The following is a 21197-nucleotide window of genomic DNA, read 5'->3' on the forward strand; positions in this document are numbered from 1 at the left end:
ATCAGGGTATAGATAGAATGTGCCAATAGAATATGGCAGAAGTGATACTGTGTCGCTTCCAAGGCTGGATCATAAAAGACATTTTGGCCCCCGCCTTGCTCTTTCTATCTTATCATTCGGGAAAGCCGGCCACCAGTCCATAGGACACGCGAGGACCCTACAAGGAGGCCACATGCAAGGAACTAAGGCCTCCTGCCCACAGCCGAGGGAGCCGTCCTGGAAGCTGCCTCCCACTCCAGTGCAGCCATCAGAGGGCAGCCATCAGCTGCCCCCCCCCCCGGCCCACACTGGACAGAAGCCTGTGAGAGACCCTGAGCCCCGGCCACCTATCGCAGCCACTTCTGGACTCCTGACCCTCAGAAACGGTGAGGAATAATATGATTGCCATTTTAAACTGCTAATTGTGGGGGTGATTTATCACACCACCACAGGTAACTGATACATGTTCCCAACCTTGAATTTCATCACAAATGACCCCCATCCTAGCACCATGGCCTCAATATGCACCAAGCAGGCAAAAGAACAGGGTGACTTAGGGCAGTGAAAATATGCCCAGCCACAAAAAGGCTCAGGGCTCACAGTCCTGCCTCTCAGCCCAGATGCCATCTAAGCACCCGGTGCCCACATCTCAGCACCTGTCCCTCTAGGAGTCTAAAGTGAAGTTCAGAGTCAGGCAGCTGTCCCCTTCCCTTCCTCTCTGAGGTCCGCCTGCCCGAGTACTGTCTGAGAACCACCCTTCCCTAGGTAATTGCTAAAGCGAATGTCTGGCATCTTCAGGTAGTACCCCGCCCCTTTCACAGGTGTAGCCTCACTCCATGGCTTCAAAAGGGCAAGTACAGCAGAATACGACTTAATGTGCCTCGCGTCATTAAGCAGAATGAGCACCCAGAGGCAGGGAGGACAGCTCAGATGGCACCAGACCTTTACCGGTAGGAAGCGGACGGACAGATTGTGTGGAGCACAGAGCAACAGGGCCTGAAGCCCCGCAGCAGTGACGGGGAGGACATGTGCCAGACTTGCGGGGCGGGAGGAGCCACCCTGGATAGCGGGTTAGACCTCCCGATCCCTCTGGGGCCAACGGTGATGCTGCGGCCAGAGGCGTCTCTGCTGGAGGGGCTGAGCGAGCTGGAGAGGTGCAGGTGAAAGGAGGCTTCGTGCGCAGGCCATCAGCTGGAGCCAAATCTGAGACTGAGAGGAGGAGGCTACGTGGGAAGGTGTTACAATGGCTCTCTATTGCCCCGTGCTCTCCCTGACAGTCAGAGACTACGGGCAGCCCCCAGCCTGCCACTGGGAGCTTCTGATGTCACCCAGAAGGAGCTGGATGCCCAGAGACCCAGACCTGCCACTACTTCCAGAAGCCCTGTGACCAAATGGTAGACCCCAGGTGAGGACCAGCCGGACCCTCTCCAGGGCAGAATCCTCCTCCTTGCGCTCGCGGGGCTGCTCTCTCCAACAGCGTACCAACAGTGCAGGGCCAGGTCACGTGGCGGTGGCCACAGCGCTCACCAGAGAACAGTCAATGGGAGGCTGTGCTCAGACCATCTGCCTCCACGGCCAAGCCCTGCTCTCGGACACACCTGTCTGCCACCTGCTTCCCCTCCTCCCCAGGCACCTTCCTCGAAGGCTCCGACAGCCGGTGCATACTTCTCCTCTTCTTCTCTGCCCCATCCCAAGAACTCACCCACGGACACAGGCGGGGACCTGTAGGCGCCGGGCGCTGGGCTCAGTGCTGGGGCTGCTGTAACCGGTAGGACAAAGTCACTCCCCAGGCAGCCCACAGTCCAGTGGGGAGGACAGACAGGTGGACAGGAGGTTACCATGCATCAAGACATGCTCAGGCGGCCTCAAGCACAGGGAAGCAATCCCCCCGAGTCACAAAGGGCTTCCCAGAAGGCGCGAGGAGGGAGGTATCCGTGGCCCGATCACTACTTACCAGGCATTTACTCCTCTCAAGAACCCAATTCCATATTATTGACCCCATTTGACAGATAAGGAAACTAAGGAACAGAGAGTTTAAGTAATTACCAAAGGTTATCTGTCAAATAAAAGGCAGAGCTGGAACTTGAACCCAAACAGATCGGAGTTGACCGCCCAACCCGGGGTTTCTCAACCTCGGCACTGTTGACATTGAGGCCAGATGCTTTTTTTGTGGAGGTGCCGCCTTGCGCATTGTGGGGTCCTTAGCGGATCCCTGGCCTCCCTCTACTAGATGCCAGTAACAGCCTCCCCTGCTTATAAAAAAAAAAAATCTCTGGATACTGTCAAATGTCCCCAAGGGAACAAAATTGCTCCTGGTTGAGAACAACTGACCTAACCATTTTGCTATTAATATTTTCCCTCACTAAGCAAGTAAAGATATTTATTGTCTGCCAAATGCCAGGCACTCTCCTGAGCAGTTTCAGTTATTAACTCATTTAATCCTCATAACAACCCTCTGGTGTGGGGACTGTTGTCCTCATCCTTGTTCTTCAGATGAGGCTATTTGGAGGCACAGAGAAATTATATAAGCTGGCCACAATTGCACGTATGGTAGTGCCTGGACTTGAACCTGGTGACTCTGGCATAGAAGCCCACCCCTTTAGCCACTATGTTATGCTGCGTTTGGTCTCTGATGACCGAAGATCATGGTATTGGTCAAGGAGTCACAAGTGCAAATGCAAGACATATTTGGGAAACCATGCAATCATGAGTGTGACTGGAACACACACGCAAGGCAGAGGGACGGAGGGATGTCACCGTGGAGGTGTGTCACACAGAGCCGGGTTAGGAGAAAGAACCTGCCCAACAGGCGAGTGGATCAGAGAGCGCAATCGTGGAAGATTTAAAGCCCAGGAGGGGCATGATCGACTGAGACTTTAGACGGACACTGACCAAGTGGGAAGGGTGGGCCTGAGGGCTAGGGCTGGTGACCAGCACTCCTTTGGGGTTGCTTTGGCTGCCACCCACGTGTCCATAACCTACGGAAGCCAAGGCCTTGACTTGCAAGCCTGAGATGATTTGGGGATGGGGAGCATGCAGGACAGACCCAAGTCTCATCAGGGCCACCCTTCTACCCTAAATCCATGGTGTGTCCACACCTCGACTGACCATTCAGGACAGAAGCCCAGGGTCCCAGCCCGGGGGACTCAGGGACCTCCCCTCTCCACCCAGCTCCCGAATCTCCCTGCTTCCCTGGCCCTGGGCACAGAAGCCTCAGAGTGCCCCGGCCCGAGGCCAGGTGTCTAAAGACAAGACAGGGAGACTGCGGACAGGAATGGCCCCAGCTCCCCTGTGGCTGTTTGGATTTCCAGAGAGAACAAACTCCTCTCTAGATGCTGGGTCTGACGAAGGCTGCAGATAAGTAAGGCCAGGAAAACAGAGATCCCTTCTGTTCAGCCCTTCTCCTTGCAAGACAGCAGGGGGCAGCACCAACAGGACCTGCAGAAATAAAGTCAGGGAAAGGATCCATGCCCAGCCTAAGTTTATATCCAAGGACAAAAACTTCTTTCTTCATTAATCATGTGGATTAAAGGTGCCCCTGGAGCCAGAATCTAGCATCGTCTTCAGGATCCGTGACCTCATTCTTCTAATCCTGTCTGGTTTAGAAAGGACTGTCTGGTCACAAAAAAGTATAGTTTTAAATACATGTTATTTTGTAACTGTTAGAGTGATTAAATAATATTACAGAAATGTCACTAAATACAGAAACATTGTTTAAATCATCCATAACCCTATACTCTAATGACATTTAGATTTTTCTCATGGATGTTTTCTCTGTGAACACAGTATACTCATTAATACAACCTGGGAGCTTGCCTCCTTTACTGAGCACGCCCGGGATCTCCGCCTCTCGCCCGTGGGGGCCTTAGCATAGAGCAGATGCGGCTTGTGCTCTTTGCTGGGCTGGGGCTCACATTCCCATAAACGAAAGGGACCAAAGTCAACGACTGAAGCACTAGAAATAAGGTGACCAACTATCCTCGTTTGCCTGGGACTGAGCCAGTTTTAATGTTGAAAACCCCGTGTCCCAGGGAACCCCTCGGTACCCAACAAACCAGGAAGATGTCTCATAGGTCACGCCATCAGAAACAAGTGCCCCAGCCTGAAGCCGTTCAGAGTTCAAAAGTCCATGTTCATTTGTTTATTGGCCTTTTGGCTGCAGCTCTTGGCCCTTCCCCCAGCAGGGCTGCCCGAGGGCAGCTCTCCTCTACCTTTACATCCTAAAACATTTGAGAACCCCAAAGAGCTTCTCCTTATGCAGGTTATAGCTATTAATATGTGCTGTATTAGAAATTAAAACTGAGAAATTTTAAAAACACAAAGATACGCAAGCACCCACCCTGCCAGTTATCAGGGGACAAGTCTTCTTCACACATCAGGGTGCCTCAAGTGACGCCACTGTATACTCATGAGAGAATGAAAGAGAAAACAGCAAATCACATCTTCGCTTTGCTATGAAAACAATTTTGACTTCACAGACCCTCTGAAAGAATCTTAGAGACGATGGGTCCTCACAGACCACATGTGGAGAGCCACTGCTCTAGGAATTACAGCATGCATCCTTAATTTGTCAGTCTTCTTAGAGTTCATGTCATATCACTTCACTAACGTGAAGGACACTTGTAACCATATGGTCCATCTTCTCATCCTTTACACTATAGTTTTCATATATGTTACATCTACATGTGTCATAAGCCCCACATACAACGTTAATAACTCACTGCAGCCTCAAGCTCCTGGTCTCAAGCAATCCTCCTGCCTTAGCCTCCCAAGTAGCTGGGACTACAGGCCAGCCACCATACCTAGCTATTTTTTTGTAGAGACAGGGTCTCGCTATGCTGCCCAGGCTGGTCTCAAACTCCTGGCCTCAAGCAATCCTCCCCCCTTGGGCTCCCAAAGTGCTAGGATTACAAGCATGCGAAACCACACCCCACCAGTTACATATATATTAAAGACATTAAGAAGAAAATTTTTATATTTACCTACAAATTTACCATTTCTCTACTCCAGCCTATAGCTCTGCTCTTCCACCTGGTTTCATTTCCCTCCTCCTTGAAGAACTTTCTTTAGCACTTCTCATAGTGCAGATCTGCTGATGGCAAAAATCTGTTTTCTTTTATCTGAAAATGGCTTTATTTCATCTTTATTCTGGAAGAATATTTTCACTGGGAAAGCAATTCTGGACTGACTTTTTTTTCTTTCGGCATTTTAAAGATGTTCCACCATCTTCTGGCCTATGTTGTTTTTGATGAAAAAAACAGTGACAGTGGAAATGTTGTTCTCTGTGTACGGTGTGTCCCTTTTCCCTGGATGCTTTCAAGATTTACTCTTTGTCTTTGGTTTTCAGCAGTTTTACCATAATGTGCCTAGCTGTGCTTTTTTTGTTTTTTATTTCCAATTCTGTTTGGGGTTTACGGAGCTTCTTGAATCTGAAAATATGTTTTTCGCCAAAGTTGGGAAGTCTTTAGCCATTATTTCTTCAAATATTTTTTCTGCCTCATTCTCTGTCTCCTCTCCTTCTCAAACTTCAAGAACACATGTATTAGAGATCTTTATATTGTCCCACAGGTCCCTGAATTTCTAATCATTTTTAAAAACATTTTTCCTCTGTTCACCAGATTGGATAATTTCTATCTACCTCTCTCCAAGTTCACTGACTTTCCCTCCAGCCATCTCTATTCTTCTATTAAGCCCCTCTAATGAATATTTTTATTTCATATATTACGACTTCCATGCCAGAATTTAAATTTGGTTATTTTTAAAGTTTCTATTTCTCTGCTTCTGTTTCCTATCATTTTTCTTTATTATGAGCATATTTTTCTTTGCATCTTTGTGTGCTAAAATCCTAGTGTACTGACTCCAACATCTGGGTCATCTTGGGGGATCATCTCTGTTTATTGTCTTTCCTCTTGAGCATAGTTTATTTTTCCTGTCTATTCTTTGAGTAATTTTGGATTGTGTCCTAGATACAGTGATTGATACATTATAAAAACTACAGATTCTGGGATGTGCCTCCAAAGAGTATTGATTTTTTTCAAGTTAACTTGGCTTTACTCAAGCTGCAAACTATCTTGAGCTGAGCAATAGCTCGAATCTAAGTTCAGTTCTTTCTAAGCTTAGCTAGGCTGCCTGGAGTCTACTCCATGCATGCATTGTTTGGAGTAACAAAGGTAGAAATACCTGAGACACTTAAATAGCTTACAACCTAGTCATGAGCCAGGCATAACACGATGAGAGGACAACACACCTGTAGAGCGTGGAGCCTATCCTAGCACCTACCTGTGCCCCAGACAGATCAAGGTGAGCAAAAGCTTCTGGTGATGATGAAATGAAGGAAGGAGTGCTCACTCTCTCTCAGACCTGCTCCCCTTCCCTCCCCACAGCTCCAGTCCTCATCCTCCCCATGCCCCCACGCCATGGACCTGTGTGCCATCCCATACAGTGCCAGCCCTGAAGAGTCTATGCCGTAATTACTTGAGTAACTACTTCTGCTTCTCCTGCCCAGGCTACAAGCTGTGGAGCAACAGCCACTGCTCTCTCCCTGCCAGCTGGAGAAGAGGCCCCGGGGCAGCAGAGGTGATGCTGAAGACACGACAGGGCACGACTGCCCAGCCCACAGGCCCTGCAGTGACCAGTGGTCCATACAGCCACCAGGCTCCTTCTCCAGTCCCATGTCCCCAGAGGCTTCCTGCCCTTGATCCCGACACACACTGCAGCCACGGGACCTGGGTGGGACCAGGCCCTCATATTCAAAGTGTTAGATTTCCCCAAAGCAGGCACACACCAGGCCCCGTCTGCCCCAGGCGCCGGCTGCAGGTGTGTGGCCCTGCCCCTTACCCTCCCGGCTCCCTGTCCTCTTTCTCACCCAGCCTCACCCCAGCACTTTAACCCCTGACCATTTAGGGTGACCACCTGTCCTGGTTGGCCCATAGCTCCCCTACTTTAAAACTGAAACTCCCATGACCCAGGAAACCCCTCACTCAGCCCCATGGACATCAGAATAGTCAGTCATTTCACCTGCCCTGAAGTTCCCTTAAAGGTATTTCTCCTCCTCTCCTCCAGCGCGCCCCTAGACAGTGTCAGACGGCTGGCCTGGGTTCTCCAGTCCCTGAGGCAGTGAGGACAGCCACGGCCCTGGCATGTGCCCGCAGAAGCTTGACGATGGCTGGGCTGGGGACTCAGGGACACCTGCACTAGACTCCAGGCCTGACCCCGTGGGACAAGCAGCCTCCAGAGGCTGTGGGCAGGATTCAGAAGACCAAGTAAGTGCATGCTCTCCACCCAGACTTGGTGAGGCGTGAGAGGAAGAGAAAACTCAAGGGCACGGGTGGAGCACTTCCATTTCTGCTGGCAGCAGGCTGGAAACGTCGGTGAGCGGAAGGTCAGAGAGGGGCAGACATGGCCCATGAAAGGCAGCAGCTGGAACTCACAGGAGCCACCATACCAGGTGTGGTACACGCACATAGTAAAAATTAGTTTTAAACAGTACAAAAGAGTCGAGAGTCGGCGCCCTCCCACCTGATGGCTGAAGGCCCGCGTGGTTGGGGGATGTTTTTCTCCACGCTGCGGTGGGGCGCTATTCCCGAGGCAGACAGCAGGTGGCGCCCAACCCAGAGAATTCGAAAAAGGGAACTGGCGGAGTTAAGTAACTACCCAGGTCATTTCCAGTAACTTCCTCCTCCCCCAAGGGCCTTCTCTACCCTTTGTGCCTGAGCCTGGGCCAATTCTCCCGCAGGTCCCAGATGTCCAGTTCCAGATGCCTGGCCGCAGAGTGGGGGAACTACCCCTGGAGACGCCCTCACTCGGCAGGCTGCCCGGGCAAGATGTGAGTGTGCTGTGCCCCCTGCCAGGCCTGGAGAGCAGGTTGTGGAGAGGGGGAGGGAGGACAGGAGGGCGTAGGTGCACGCACGCACACGTGCGCACGCACGCGCACGCACGCACGCACATGCACGGGGCAGTCAGTCCACCGGGGAGTTGGAGCCTTGCCTGGGGGTGGTCGGGTTCAGTGGTCCGAGCCAGGAAGCATCTTCCCAGTAAACGTCCCTCACTTGTTCCACGGTTGATCCTCCATCCCAGGGGGGGCGGAGTTTGCTGAAGCAGAGAGCAGCTCTCCTCTGGATGAGACCTCCCAGGAGCTGAGCGGGAGGCTGTAGGGGGTGGCGTGAAAAGGGGGTAGAAGAAGTGCCCCGGCCTCAGGGCTGACGGAGACCACCATCGCTGCTGCCTTGCTCAGGCCCCTCCACCCCTTAGCTTTGCCCGCCCCCACTCCTGCTAATCCGCAGGCCTCAGGCACCTCTGTGGCCTCACCTTGCCCTCCCGACTCGCAGGTGGTGGCTGCTCCTCTGGGGAGTCCTCCAGGCTTGCCCCACGCAGGGCTCCGTCCTCTCGGCCCAGCAGCTATCCCAGCAGCTGACGTCCCCCGGGTACCCAGAGCCATATGTCAAAGGCCAACAGAGCACCGTGGATATCGAGGCCCCAGAGGGCTTTGCCGTGAGACTCGTGTTCCAGGACTTCGACCTGGAGCCGTCCCGGGACTGTGAACGGGACTCTGTCACAGTGAGCCGGGGGCAGGGGTCCTGCAGGGACTCTGGGGAGGGCGGAGGGAGGCGGCTGTGCGCGGAATCACCCATCTAGAGGAGGCCCGAAGCGCCCGGGTCAGGGCACAGCGTCCCCGGGTCTCCTCCGCGGCTGCCACGTGGGCCCCACAGGGTGAAGGAGAGGCCGCAGTCAGGCCCTGCATTTGGAAGACTTACACACAAATATGGCAAGTCTGCAGAGTCAGAGTCGGCGACTCAACATCAGTCGTTAAACATATGTCATCACGTATTGGTTGAGTGACCGCTCCGTCAGGTTAGGAAGCTGGGCATAAGTAAGAGCAAAAGGTTAAGTAACTGTTCCCACTCAGCTCAGAGGAGCTTCACAAAACTTCTTAGGACAAGGACATCATTCAAATATGGACATTTTAAGAATAATAGTTTACATTGTCTTTTTTTTTTTTTTTTTTTCTGAGACAGAGTCTCACTTTGTTGCCCAGGCTAGAGTGAGTGCGGAGGCATCAGCCTAGCTCACAGCAACCTCAAACTCCTGGGCTAAAGTGATCCTCCTGCCTCAGCCTCCCGAGTAGCTGGGACTACAGGCATGCGCCACCATGCCCGGCTAATTTTTTCTATATATATTAGTTGGCCAATTAATTTCTTTCTATTTATAGTAGAGACAGGGTCGCTCTTGCTCAGGCTGGTTTTGAACTCCTGACCTCGAGCAATCCGCCCACCTCAACCTCCCAAAGTGCTAGGATTACAGGCGTGAGCCACCACGCCCGGCCTACATTGTCTTTTGGTTTAAATTTTATTTGTATCAAAATAAAACACACATATAATGTTTTAAAAATTAGAGTTTGGCCAACCACAGTGGTTCATGTCTGTAATCCAAGCACTTTGGGAGGCTGAGGCGGGATGATTGCTTGAGGCTAGGAGTTCAAAGTTATGGTGAGACCAGCCTGGGCAACATAGCAAGACCCTGTCTCTGAAAAAAAAAAATTAACCAGACGTCGTGATGCTCAACTGTAGACCCAGCTACTTGGGAGGCTAAGGCAGGAGAATCACTTGAGCCCAGGAGTTCGAAGTTACAATGAGCTATGATCACACCCCTGCACTGCAGCCTGGGTGACAGAGTGAGACTTTATCTCTAAAAAAATAAATAAACATTTAAAAAACAGAAAAGGCTTATAATGAAAAACAGTGGTCTCCAGACTACTCCCGTCCAATGCTGCACCGCAGAGGCAGTCATTTCCAATTCCTGTAGTTGTTTCATCTGGTATTTATCTTCATATGTATAAAAACATTCTGTTCTATTTTATTTTTCACTTTTATTTTTACATATTTTCTATTAACCTTAAACGACAGTGTAAAAGATGAGGACTAGCTTTATCTTAGATCTTCACCATCCACATTTCCCTCCCCCATTCTCTCAGTATGCCTAGTTATCATTTTTAGTTACTTCTAGATTTACAATTTACATTGTTATGACTGCAAAATATTCACATCTGAGTACGTGTTATGTGGCAATTATACTCCCTTTCTTCTCCAACTTTTGGGCTTCCCAGAAATCAATAATTACCTGGAGTTCCTTGGGAGTTTTGTTTGGTTTTGTTTTGATTTTTAGTTTGCTTAGTTCTTTCTGTAACTAATCTCCCCAGACTCTTAACTGGAAGAATAAATCTTTTCCTGAAATAGTCAGGCACAGATTTCAATCTCTTAGTCCTCCTTTTTATTGGTGACACCCCTCCTGAAGGTCTCTTGATGATTTATTTCCACAGTCTGAGTTCTTTGTGCTGTAAGCCTCCACACATTCTCGGAGTTCCCTTCTCCCTCTTTCTGGGAATTTCCTTGACCGGTCCTGTGCTCAACCTGAATTCCATACCTTTCTCCTTGGTTTACTCCCTTATTTTGGAGAAGCACATTCTCCAATAGCTTCCTTAGAAAGGGTGTGTTAGAGTAAATTTTAGACAATCTTACATGTCCCTAAGTGTCTTAGTTCTCCCCTCACAGTGGATGGATAGTTGATCTGGGTATAGCATTCTAGATTGGAAGCCCCTTTCTCCCAGAATTTTGATGACATTGTCTTCTAGGTCTAGACTTGTTAAGAAGTCTGATGGCATTATCATTCCTGATCCGTAGTTTTTTTTCTCTCTAGAACTTTTGGAATATTTTCCTTATTACCAGTTTCCAGACTTTGATTATGACGGGCCTTGCTGCCAGTTGTTTTTCACTCATTGTGCAGCTTTTTTACTCTAGAGACTCTTTTAATCTAGTCCTTCAATCCTGGGAATGTTCTTGTATTATTTCTTTAATAATTTCAAAATGTCTGCTTTCTTTATTTTCTCTTTCTCTTGTAATTCAGCTGTTTATGTTCTGGACTGATTCTCTAGTTTTGTTATCTGTTCTATTTTCTATCTCTTTGTCTTTTTATTCCACTTTCTGGGATATTTCTTCATCTTTTTTTTTTTTTTTTTTTTTTTAAGAGACAGGGCTCTCACACTGTCACCCAGCTGGAGTGTAGTGGCACAATCACAGCTTACTGCAGCCTTGAACTCCTCGGCCAAGCAATCCTCCTGTCTCAGTCCCAGTAGTTGGGACTACAGGCATGCACCACCATGCCTGGCTAATTATTTTTTTTAATTTTGTGTGTCGACAAGGTCCCCCTATGTTATTGTATTTCCCCGAAAATAAGACCTACCCATAAAATAAGCCCTAGCAGGATTTCTAAGCATTTGCACAATATAAGAATTTAAGCCCTACCCCGAAAATAAGACCTAGTGATGGGCGTGGCTACGCAGCGCATCTGCACAACCCACGCATTTGGTCACCCAGCAGTAAAGAAGACGAGCAGCCCTTCGCATCTGCTCCATCATGACAGCTACTGTCTCAGAGGTGACCGGAAAGGTCACCCAACAAGCCCCACCAACAAGGTCGGCTCCCCCTGTCAGGTCCTGGCCATCCTGTGCGTGCTGCAGGCTAAGACTTTGAGGGAAAAATAACACATCCCCTGAAAATAACCCCTAGGGTGTCTTCTTGAGGCAAAATAAATATAAGACCCTGTCTTATTTTTGGGGAAACACGGTACCTAGGCTGGTTTTGAACTCCTGGTCTCAAGCAGTCTTCCTGCCTTCCTTCCAGTCTCCCAGAGTGCTGGGATTACAGTATGAGCCACTACAGCTGGCCAAGATTTTTTAATTAATGTTTTTTTCCTGCTGACATATTATTTCATTTCTAAGGGCTCATTCTTATTTTCTAAACGTACCTTTTTGTAGAGTATTATTCTTGTTTCGTAGATGCAATATCTACTCTTTTCCCTACTTTGGGATTATTTTTAAATGTTTCTTTTGTTCCCACTATCTCTACTTCATCCAAGTTCCTTTTTACTGTTTGTTTTGGTCTCTGCTTTTTGGGTTAGAGATTTCCCTACAATGCCAATAATACTGATTGTCCATTCATACTTAATAGTGAAGCACTAAAATGCTGATTGCAAGTTCTATATAGGTAGCTAAAATTTGTCAGATGATAGCTTTGAAAATAGGGTTATCAACAGGGTGACCTAGTTGTGCTATCTGTGGGCCTCCCAACTGTCAAAATATAAAAGTTTTTTCTTTTGGGACACCCATTGTCCCCAGAGAGGACTCTGCAGTCTTCAACTCAGGGCCCCCAGCTAGGAAAGGAGTTTGGGGGAGAGCAGTGCATCTCACTGTTTGACAGGTAGACCCTCATTCAGTCTCTCTGCTTTCAGTACACTGAGTCCTCCTTGACGTTGTCTATAGAACGATGGAAATTGTGCCTTTAAGAGAAACGACACAGGATGAAACCAATTGACCATCTGCTAATTGCTATAAACAAGAGTGAAGTCCCTACGGCGTTTTTCAGGTCACTAAAACATCATCAAACTTCTAAATAAAAACCAAAACACTTCTGATATTAAACACTGAAATAAATGTAAGCCATGCATACATTTAAGAAAGATAAATAAAAACAAGTAAGACAGTTATTTACCCAGTTACTCCCATTCAGGGTCTTGAGTAGCTAGAGCCTGTCTGGGCAGCTCCGGGTCAAGTGGGGGAACCAGCCCGAGGCAGGGCACACTCACATGCCCACACTGACTCACACTGCAACCATGTAGACACCGGTTCACCTAACAGCCACAGCTTTGGAACGTGGGAGGAAGCCAGAGTACCCGGAGGAAACCACACAGACATGGGGAGAGCGTGCTGGCTCCACCCAGGCGGTGGCCCCAGCCAGGAAGTGATTTTTTTTTTCTCATCAATGTTAGAAAGAAATGACATTGCATGAAATAATGAAATTCAAGGACCTGCTGTGCTGGCCTTCACCCCCGTATCAAGTGCACCAAGGGACCCCAAGTCCACGCTTTCTTCTTTTTCTTTCTTTCTTTTTATTTTATTTATTTATTTATTTTTTAGCAAACCGGGGAGGTGCAGCTTTTGGTATACAATGGAGGTGCATTCCCCCAAGTGCAGAAGCTAGTTCAAGTGAGCTCAGGCCTTCTGGTAGGGTGGGCCAGCGGGGGCTGCCTGGATGCACAGGGTGTTCATGAGGATGTGGATTCTAGGTCTCCCTCACAGGCTTCCCACCTGCTGTCCCCTTGCGAGCCCTTCTCTCATCCCTACCTCCTGTCCCCGGGTTCTCAGTGCCCCCAATCCCCAGGGCTCTGTGATGGGAACCTGCTCCCACCTTTGCACACTCAAGTTGCCACTTGTATGTCTCCATTCCATCTTCTAAAATGTCTTCATACCTGCCACCTGCTGTCATCTCCTCTCCTTTCTTTGTCCTTGAATATGTATACCATTTTATCCCTTTGCTGTCAGGTTAGTGAGGGTTATGGTGGAAGAGGAGATAAATGCAAGTATTTATTGCTTCAGATTTAACAGTTAGGGCCATGCTTTGTTCAATTCAGCCTATGTCTATTGAGTACCTACCATGTGGCCTGTTCCTCTTAAATCATGGAAAATTTTCATCCCAGACCAACTCTTCCCTTGTCATTGAGAGAGTTCAAGTTCAGGAATAGGATTCCTCCCTCCTCTTTGCTCCCAGAGCAAGTCAAACACGCATACCACAAATGCAGAATTCAATACACTACAGTCCAGTTCATTTTTCACTTGTCAACGTCCTCAGCCAGACTGTGGGCTCTCTGGTAGCAGAACTAAGCCTTAGTCATATCTGTGTCCCCAGCACCTAGCGCAGTGTCTCACACATAGTGAATAATCAGTAAATTTTGTTGAAGGAATACGCGAAAGAACAAGTGAAACCCACACTTACCATGTGTAGGACCCACCATAGATTGAATTTTGAATAAGCAGGTATTTAGCGTCAGCCTCACTACTGCTCTTAGCACAGATGCTGGAGAACCCCATAGAACGAGATGGCCTAGCTGGAGAGGCCTCACAGACCATTTATAGGAGAAAAAAGCTGAGATCTGAGATCTTGGGTGCTTGAGAGACTCCCATGTCACACAGGGAGTCAGAAGCAGAGTCTAGAATTTAACACAGGCCTTGGGACTTCTGTTGTGCATTCACTCTATAGGTGACAAATTTTTCCTTTGTATGGAGACTATAAAGGGAAAATTTTGTCATGAATATTTTGTAAATAAAGGTGCATTTACCTACAATTTTCCATTTTCCCTATGCATGGTGACTTTTGGGACGCCCTGTACTTTGCTAGTTAGAATGCGAAGAGATTTTATTTAGTTAACAATTCATGAGAAAGAGTATAAAGAAAACTGGGGGGATTTACAACCAAACGGATCGGTCAAGCACAGTGTCCTATACCAAAGTGCTTCCTCCCAGGAGGCAGGTCTCTTTAACGTGGGGAGTTACATTTGTGGATGTTCTAAGGAACAGATCAGTATTGGAACTTGTCCAAGCAAAATCTTGCCAACTTTTACCCAGTTAATATGATCAGAGTGAGATGGGCTGGACGAAGTCGTGGAGGAATTTTCGAGACTTGCAGAGGATGAGGGTGTGGAGGGGAGACGCGGATCAACATGAAAGTCTGAGATGAAGCGAGCCCCGCAGTGGGCTGTGTGCCGGAACAGAGACAAAGCATGAAGCGTAGTCCAGGGGATCCTTCCAGATCGCCCTTCCCTGGATCCCACAGGAAGGGATTTGAGCAGGGCGAGACCATCAAAGAAGGATGAAAACAGAGACGACCTGCTTTAAGAACTCACCGGGTGAAACAGCATCATCCAGCACACCCACGCTGGGGACACTTGTGTCCCTTGAGTCGCACACATGGTGAAGGCTTAATTACAGTGCATGGCGTGAGAGGAGGGCTCTCAGGAGAGGGCAGGGGCCCTGGGGGCTCGGTCTTGGCAGGTGGTCTTATTGCTTCACAGATGTTGGCCATAGAAAGTGACTCGGGGAAGTGGAGGTGATGGGAGTGGCGTGGGGACGGGAGAAGCTGGGTGGGGAACGGTGTCTGTATATTCATCGAGTCAGCCGTGGGGCTATGGGCACCACACTGAGCATCAGGGACTCAGTGGTGAGCCAAACAGACGTAGTTCCTGCCTTCCCAGAACGTACAATCCAGCGAACATCGTGGAACACTGGAGTTCCCAAGGAGCTTCTTGAAAAAAGGAAAGTGTGGCGGGCTTTATGAGATAATTAAGGTAGGCTAAAGAGATAGTCTAGTATGTGGTCCTGCCCTGAAGAAACTTGGGAGTCAATAACGGAACAGGAGGCTACTTGAAGAAGGCTCCACAAGGTGTGGCTTCTGAGTCCCAGAGGGGTACGGACCTCCTAGCCGGGGCTGGAGTCGTGCCGAGGATGGAACCTGTGACCACGAGGAGTGCCGATTCCCCCCACAGCTGTCTGCCCCTCGCCCTCCTCCCCTTTTCAGATCTCAGCCGGTGGGACGGATCTGAGCCGCTTCTGTGGTCTGCAGGGCTCCCCTCTGGGCAGCCCTCCTGGTCAGAGGGAGTTTGTGTCCTCAGGGAGGAGTTTGCGGCTGACCTTCCACACACACTCTTCCTCAGAGGACAAGGCCACCCACCTCCACAGGGGCTTCCTGGCCCTCTACCAAGCCGTGGGTGAGTGTCCCTACTCGGGGTGCAGGGAGGGAGCCTCTGCCCCCAGCCATGACCCCTGCTATTTTGAAGCCACAAGTAGAAGTTTGAGTGCCAGACGGCTTGATGGCTGAGTCTGGGGGCTCAGGGTCACCTGGGCCCAACCCAGCTCTGCCCCAGCCCGGACGGTGCTGGGGGCAGCCGTGTCAAGGGGCAGCCACTGCCCGGCCCCAGCAGTTGTTTCCGTGCAGACTTACAGGCCCAGTGTTTGCAGATCGTCTCATTTTTGAAGAGATGCCCCAAATCAAGATTTTTTTAAGTGAAATTCTAGATTTTCAAATGGTGACTCAGATTTTTTTTTAAGGATAATGTATGCACAAGATAAAATTTTCAATAACAAAAAAAGACAACATGCTAAAAAATGAGCCTTTCTCTGATCTCTGGCCCTTGGCTCCTGGTTACCTCCTCCAGAAACAACCCTGTTCCCCATTGCCTGGGCATTCTTCCAAAGACATTTTATACCATTTGAGTACAGATTGTGTGTTTGTGTGTGTTGCATACTATCCACAATGCTCTAAACTTGGCATTTTTTCACTAAGCAATATATCTTTTTTTTTTCTTTTTTTAAGATAGCTGTAGAAGATGAGTAAGCAATATATCTTAAAGATCATCCCATATCTATACGGTTAGCATTGACTGATTCTTTTTTAATGACCACATACAATCAATCCCTTTGACTGATGTGTCTTAATGAATTTAATCAGTCCTCCACTGGTAGATACTTTGTTGCTACGAACAGTGCTGCTGTGAATATCCTTGCATATAATACGTCTATCTTTGAGTGTGTGAAAATATCTTTAGGGTAAATTTTTAGAAATGTAAATTCTAGGTTTAAAATATTTGCACTTTTAATTTTGATATTGCTAAAATTTTCCTGCAAAACGGTTTTGCTAATTTCCATTACCACCACCCATGTATGGAAGTGTCTGTTTCCCCATACCCTACTTATCACAGTTATTTTCAAACTCTTTGAGTGTTGACAATCTGATTGGTGAAAACTAGTTAAAATGGTTTTAAAGAAACACTGTGCAGGTCCAACTAAATACAGCCACGGGCCGTGATCAGCCCCTGGGAGGCCAGCGGGCACATCTGTGCAGGGCCAATGGCTGCTGCTTTCCTGTAGCTGTGAGCTGCCGTCAGCCCACCAGCTGGGCCAGTGTGGGCTCTGAGGCCATCAGCACACCTGGAGACAGCCCTGCTGAGATCCAGAATCCCTGCCAGGAGCCCTATTACCAGGCGGTGGCAGCAGGTGAGTCCCCACCTGCTGAGGAAGCGGCCTCCGTGTGCCTCAGTGCCACCCAAAGGCTTGAGGCCCTCTGAGCACTTTCTTTGTCAACACAACACCTTCCTATTCTGAGCCTGTTCCTTGGCCTCCCCTCGTTTTGCTCCTCAGGGACACTCACCTGCAAGGCCCCCGGGACCTGGAAGGACAGAGAGGGCCGGGAGGAGGCTCCTCGGTGTGTGCCTGGTGAGTAGTTCCCTGCCAGTGCGTCCCAGTGGCCGCTTCCCCAGCCAGCCCCAGCAGTAACTGGGACGTGTGGGGCACGGGGCTCTGAAGGGGAGAGAACGCAGAAGGTGAGGAAGAGGCAACGAGCTTGTCCCTTACTCCTCCAGGATCACAATGTATCTGGGAAAATTAAAGTCTGGAGAAAATTAATCAGATGGACAAGGGAGGGAGGAAGGAGGACAGATGAGCTGAAATAAGAGAAAATCCTCTCTTTATATGGTGTGTTTTAAGGATATATAGACAGGCTCTCTGTCCCCAAAATAGCTCCCTACCTAGACACCACACAGTGCCAGAAAGGGCACCATTTTTTAAAAAAAATTTTATTGAGATAAAATTCACACACCATAAAATTCACCATTTAACTACTTTAAAGTGTACAATTCAACAATATTTAGTGTATTCACAATGTTGTGCAACCATTATAACTAATTCCAGAACATTTCCATCACTCCCCAAAAATACTCCAGTACCTTCAACTCTGCCCTCTCCCATCCACTGGCATCCAACAATCTACAGGGTGTCCCAAAAGTCGCCATACATAGAAAAAATGGGAAATTGTAGCTAAATGTACCTTTATTTACAAAATATTCATTAGAAAATGTTTACAAGTTTTTTCCTTAGTATGGAGACTTTTGGGGACACTCATACTTTTTGTCTCTATGGATTTACCTATTCTGGACATTTCATATGAATGGAAGCAAACTATGTGGCCTTTTATGTCTGGCTTCTTTCACTAGCATAATCTTTTCAGGGTTCATCCATGTTATATAGCAAGTATCAGTACTTCATTCCTTTTTATGGCTACATAATATCCCTTTGTATGGATACACCGCATTTTGTTTATCCACTCAGCAAGTGATACACATTTGGATTGTTTCCACTTCTTGCTCTTGCGAATAATGCTGCTATCAGTCTTTGTATACAAGTTTTTATATCAACATCTGTCTCTACATTTCTTGGGCATGTACCTAGGAGTAGAATTGCTGGGTCATGTAATAGTTCTACGTTTAGCTTTCTGAGGAGCTGCCAGACTGTTTTCCACGGCAGCTGCACCATTTCACATCTTACCAGCAGTACATGAGGGTTCAAGTCCACCGTTTTTGAAATTCACACTTTTGAATCAAAGCATTGCCTTCCTACCCCAATCCGATCCACAGAAAACTGTAGGGGCAGCCTGAAGGCCCGCAGTGCTTTGGGAGAGTGTGGGGAGGCAGGTGGTCATGGGAGATGTTGCAAATGATGAAGTGACACAGAAAACAGCGGCAAGAGACACTGAAGACAGACTGCCTGCAACATGACTTGGCCTGGGGTGCTCCCCCCAGGAGCCTAAGGAATGGCTTAAAGATGGCTGAGGGGGCAGGAGGCGGGCCCAGCACAGCCAGCCCCGGCTGCGTGCTCGTCTGTGCTTTCTGCCCCTCAGTCCACTGTCCTGAGTCCCATGCAGGATACGTGCCCAGTAGCCTGCCTGATTTCCTGCCCCTGTCTGCCCACATGGTCTACACAAGTAGGTCTGCACCGGGTCAAGTGTCCTGACCCCAGGTGGAGCCAGGCCCGGGGCCTTCTTCATGGAAGTAGGTCTTTAATCCGTGTGCCTTGAGGCCACTGCCCAGCGTTCACCCTGCCTCTCCTCCCACAGTCTGTGGACGGCCAGTCGTCCCGGTCGCCCAGAACCAGACGACCCCTGGTTCTCCCAGAGCCAACCTGGGCAACTTCCCCTGGCAAGCCTTTACCAGCATCTACGGCCGCGGGGGCGGGGCCCTGCTGGGCGACAGGTGGATCCTCACCGCCGCCCACACCATCTTCCCCAAGGACAGCGTCTCTCTCAGGAGGAAGCTGAGTGTGCACGTGTTCCTGGGCCACACCGACATAAATGAGATGCTGAAACTGGGGAGCTACCCTGTCCGCCGCGTGGTCGTGCACCCCGACTACCGTCAGAACGAGTCGCACAATTTCAACGCGGACATCGCCCTCCTGGAGCTCCAGCGCAGCGTCCCCCTGGGCCCCCTCGTCCTCCCCGTCTGTCTGCCCGACAGCGAGACCCTGTACGCCAGTGGCGTGCAGGGCTACGTCAGCGGGTTTGGTGTGGAGATGGGCTGGCTGACCACTAAGTTGAAGTACTCGAGGCTGCCCGTGGCTCCGAGGGAGGCCTGTGAGGCCTGGCTGCGAGGCAAGCAGAGGACCGAGGTGTTTTCTGACAACATGTTCTGTGTTGGGGACGAGATACAGAAGAACGGTGTCTGCCAGGGGGACAGTGGCAGCGTCTATGTGGTGTGGGACGATCATGCCCGTCGCTGGGTGGCCACGGGCATCGTGTCCTGGGGCATCGGGTGCAACACAGGGTATGGCTTCTACACCAAAGTGCTCAACTACCTGGACTGGATCCAGGGAGTGATGGATGGCAGGGACTGACCCTGGGCACTGAGCGGGACCAGCCAGCTCAGGGAATAGGGCCCCTGTTCAAGTCACTGATGCAGCAAGCCGCTGTGGGAGAAGTCCTCCTCCCCTCAAGCCTACACCAGCCCAGGGAGAAAGCAAGTCCCACAACCCCTTCTCCTCACTCTCTACCGCCCTGCACACTTGCACTGCACCCAGGGAAGCCCTGTTTCACCTCGAACATCCTTAGAATCCCCCTCCCCACCTCCATCTGTTGACACGGCATCTTCTATACTCACCTGTGTAAGAGTCACCTTCTCACCGCCTATTCAAGTGGAGCAGGGAGAAAGAGGTATTAATTGCATTGCATTTCTGAAACATTCTGAAGACCCTTTAGTTGACCTCCAAATAGTCAAGCTATTAGTTTCACCTCCTACCAACAACTCCTAGATGCAATTATAGTTAAGAGCTCCCTTTTTGTTTTATGTCTTCTACATGCCCCGTGTTCCACGTGTTATTTCACTTAATCCTCACACCGCATTTGCAAAGGATGTGTTATTATCCACATTTCACAAATGAGGAAACTGACTAGCCCAAGTGCCAGCGTTGGTGTGTGACTGTCCTCAAGACCTGTTGGATCACCCACTTCCCCATCCCAGTCCCTGTGTCCTTGCAGTTCCCTTTCCCTGGGAATCCCTACTTCTGTGAAGACAGCATCATGTGGCTCACACTCTTCTGCTGGCCCCATCTCCTGTAGACACCAAGGTGAGCCCAGCCCAGCCCTGGACTGAAGTTCCTGCACACACCCTAGTCTGTGCCCCCGTTATTGAGGGCTCTGCTCCACCTAAAAAGACCAACTCTTTGATTTTTAGTAAAGATTTGAGGTGATTTACAGTGAAAGATTGTAGGAGACTGACATATATTTTCCTAGTTTAAGAATTAAAGTTAGTGAGTAATGTACGTGTTCTGCCCAGAGCATTTGAAAGTAATGTGTTCCAGACAAGGTCCTTGTGATAAACAAGGTTGTTGCCTAGAGGCATAACAAAGGACCTGAGTTGCAAATAAGCAAGAGCTGCCCCGCCCCACAGCATTAGGGGTCTGGAGGCCACACGATAAACACATTGTTCCTGTGATTGCTGTGTACACCCCATAAGATGGCTGATTAGTCAATGATGGGTAAGACCCCTCAAGGGAGGGGCTACCTAAGCCAGGCAAAGCCACTGGGGTTCAGCCGAAGATCTTAAGGGATCACCCTAAGAAAAGCTGGGGATGAGAAATGCCCCCTGTGGCTTGCCTTGCCCATCCTTGCTAATCTCAATCCATGATCTATGCGCCTAGAGCAACCACCTGGAAACCTTGAGTCAGGGGATATCTGCTTCCCTAAGGCTACATATTCCAGAATTTATAGCCATTGCTGCAATGCCTGGGTGGTTATGTATAAGGAACTAACTTTAATTTTTTAGAGTATAAAAATAAAACTGACCTGGTATATTATTACTCAAGTCAACCGTCTGTATGTGTGTCTGCATTTTTCTTTGTGTTCTGTGTTTTCGTTTTATGTTCTGTGTTCATCCTGTAAACGGGCCATGACAAAAGATACAAATAAAATACAACTATTCAACAAAAATAGAAAATGAATACCATAAAACAGAAAGAAGAGCAAATTTGTGAGTGTTGAGAGCCAAGTTGCTATATGGTCAAATGTTAATTT

General features: G+C 49.0%; 1 protein-coding gene and 1 long non-coding RNA gene across 2 annotated transcripts; one reads left to right on the plus strand and one right to left on the minus strand.

Annotated features, from left to right (window-relative positions):
* Window positions 1-899: 899 nt before the first annotated feature.
* On the minus strand, window positions 900-8412 carry LOC142873420 (uncharacterized). Its single transcript, XR_012921486.1, has 3 exons — window positions 8287-8412; window positions 1934-8126; window positions 900-1188 (listed from the first exon to the last, which is right to left on the minus strand). It is a non-coding gene; the product is annotated as an uncharacterized LOC142873420 (long non-coding RNA).
* C1RL (complement C1r subcomponent like) lies at window positions 7675-20988 on the plus strand. Its single transcript, XM_020287661.2, has 6 exons — window positions 7675-7804; window positions 8307-8535; window positions 15381-15570; window positions 16730-16855; window positions 17000-17074; window positions 18750-20988. The coding sequence occupies exons 1-6, from the start codon at window positions 7722-7724 to the stop codon at window positions 19520-19522; spliced, it is 1476 nt and encodes a 491-aa protein (XP_020143250.2). The 5' UTR covers window positions 7675-7721; the 3' UTR covers window positions 19523-20988.
* The last annotated feature ends 209 nt before the right edge of the window (window positions 20989-21197 follow it).

The sequence above is a fragment of the Microcebus murinus genome, chromosome 10 (genome assembly GCF_040939455.1).
Source record: "Microcebus murinus isolate Inina chromosome 10, M.murinus_Inina_mat1.0, whole genome shotgun sequence".
In the NCBI taxonomy this organism is placed as follows: Eukaryota; Metazoa; Chordata; class Mammalia; order Primates; family Cheirogaleidae; genus Microcebus; species Microcebus murinus.

Bases quoted from the DNA above. Each gene is read 5' to 3' on its own strand.
- C1RL (XM_020287661.2), top strand. From the start codon at position 7,722: ATGTCCAGTTCCAGATGCCTGGCCGCAGAGTGGGGGAACTACCCCTGG. The intron at 8,536-15,380 runs GTGAGCCGGGGG...TCCCCTTTTCAG, and splicing joins GTGAACGGGACTCTGTCACA to ATCTCAGCCGGTGGGACGGA. The intron at 16,856-16,999 runs GTGAGTCCCCAC...TTTGCTCCTCAG, and splicing joins TTACCAGGCGGTGGCAGCAG to GGACACTCACCTGCAAGGCC.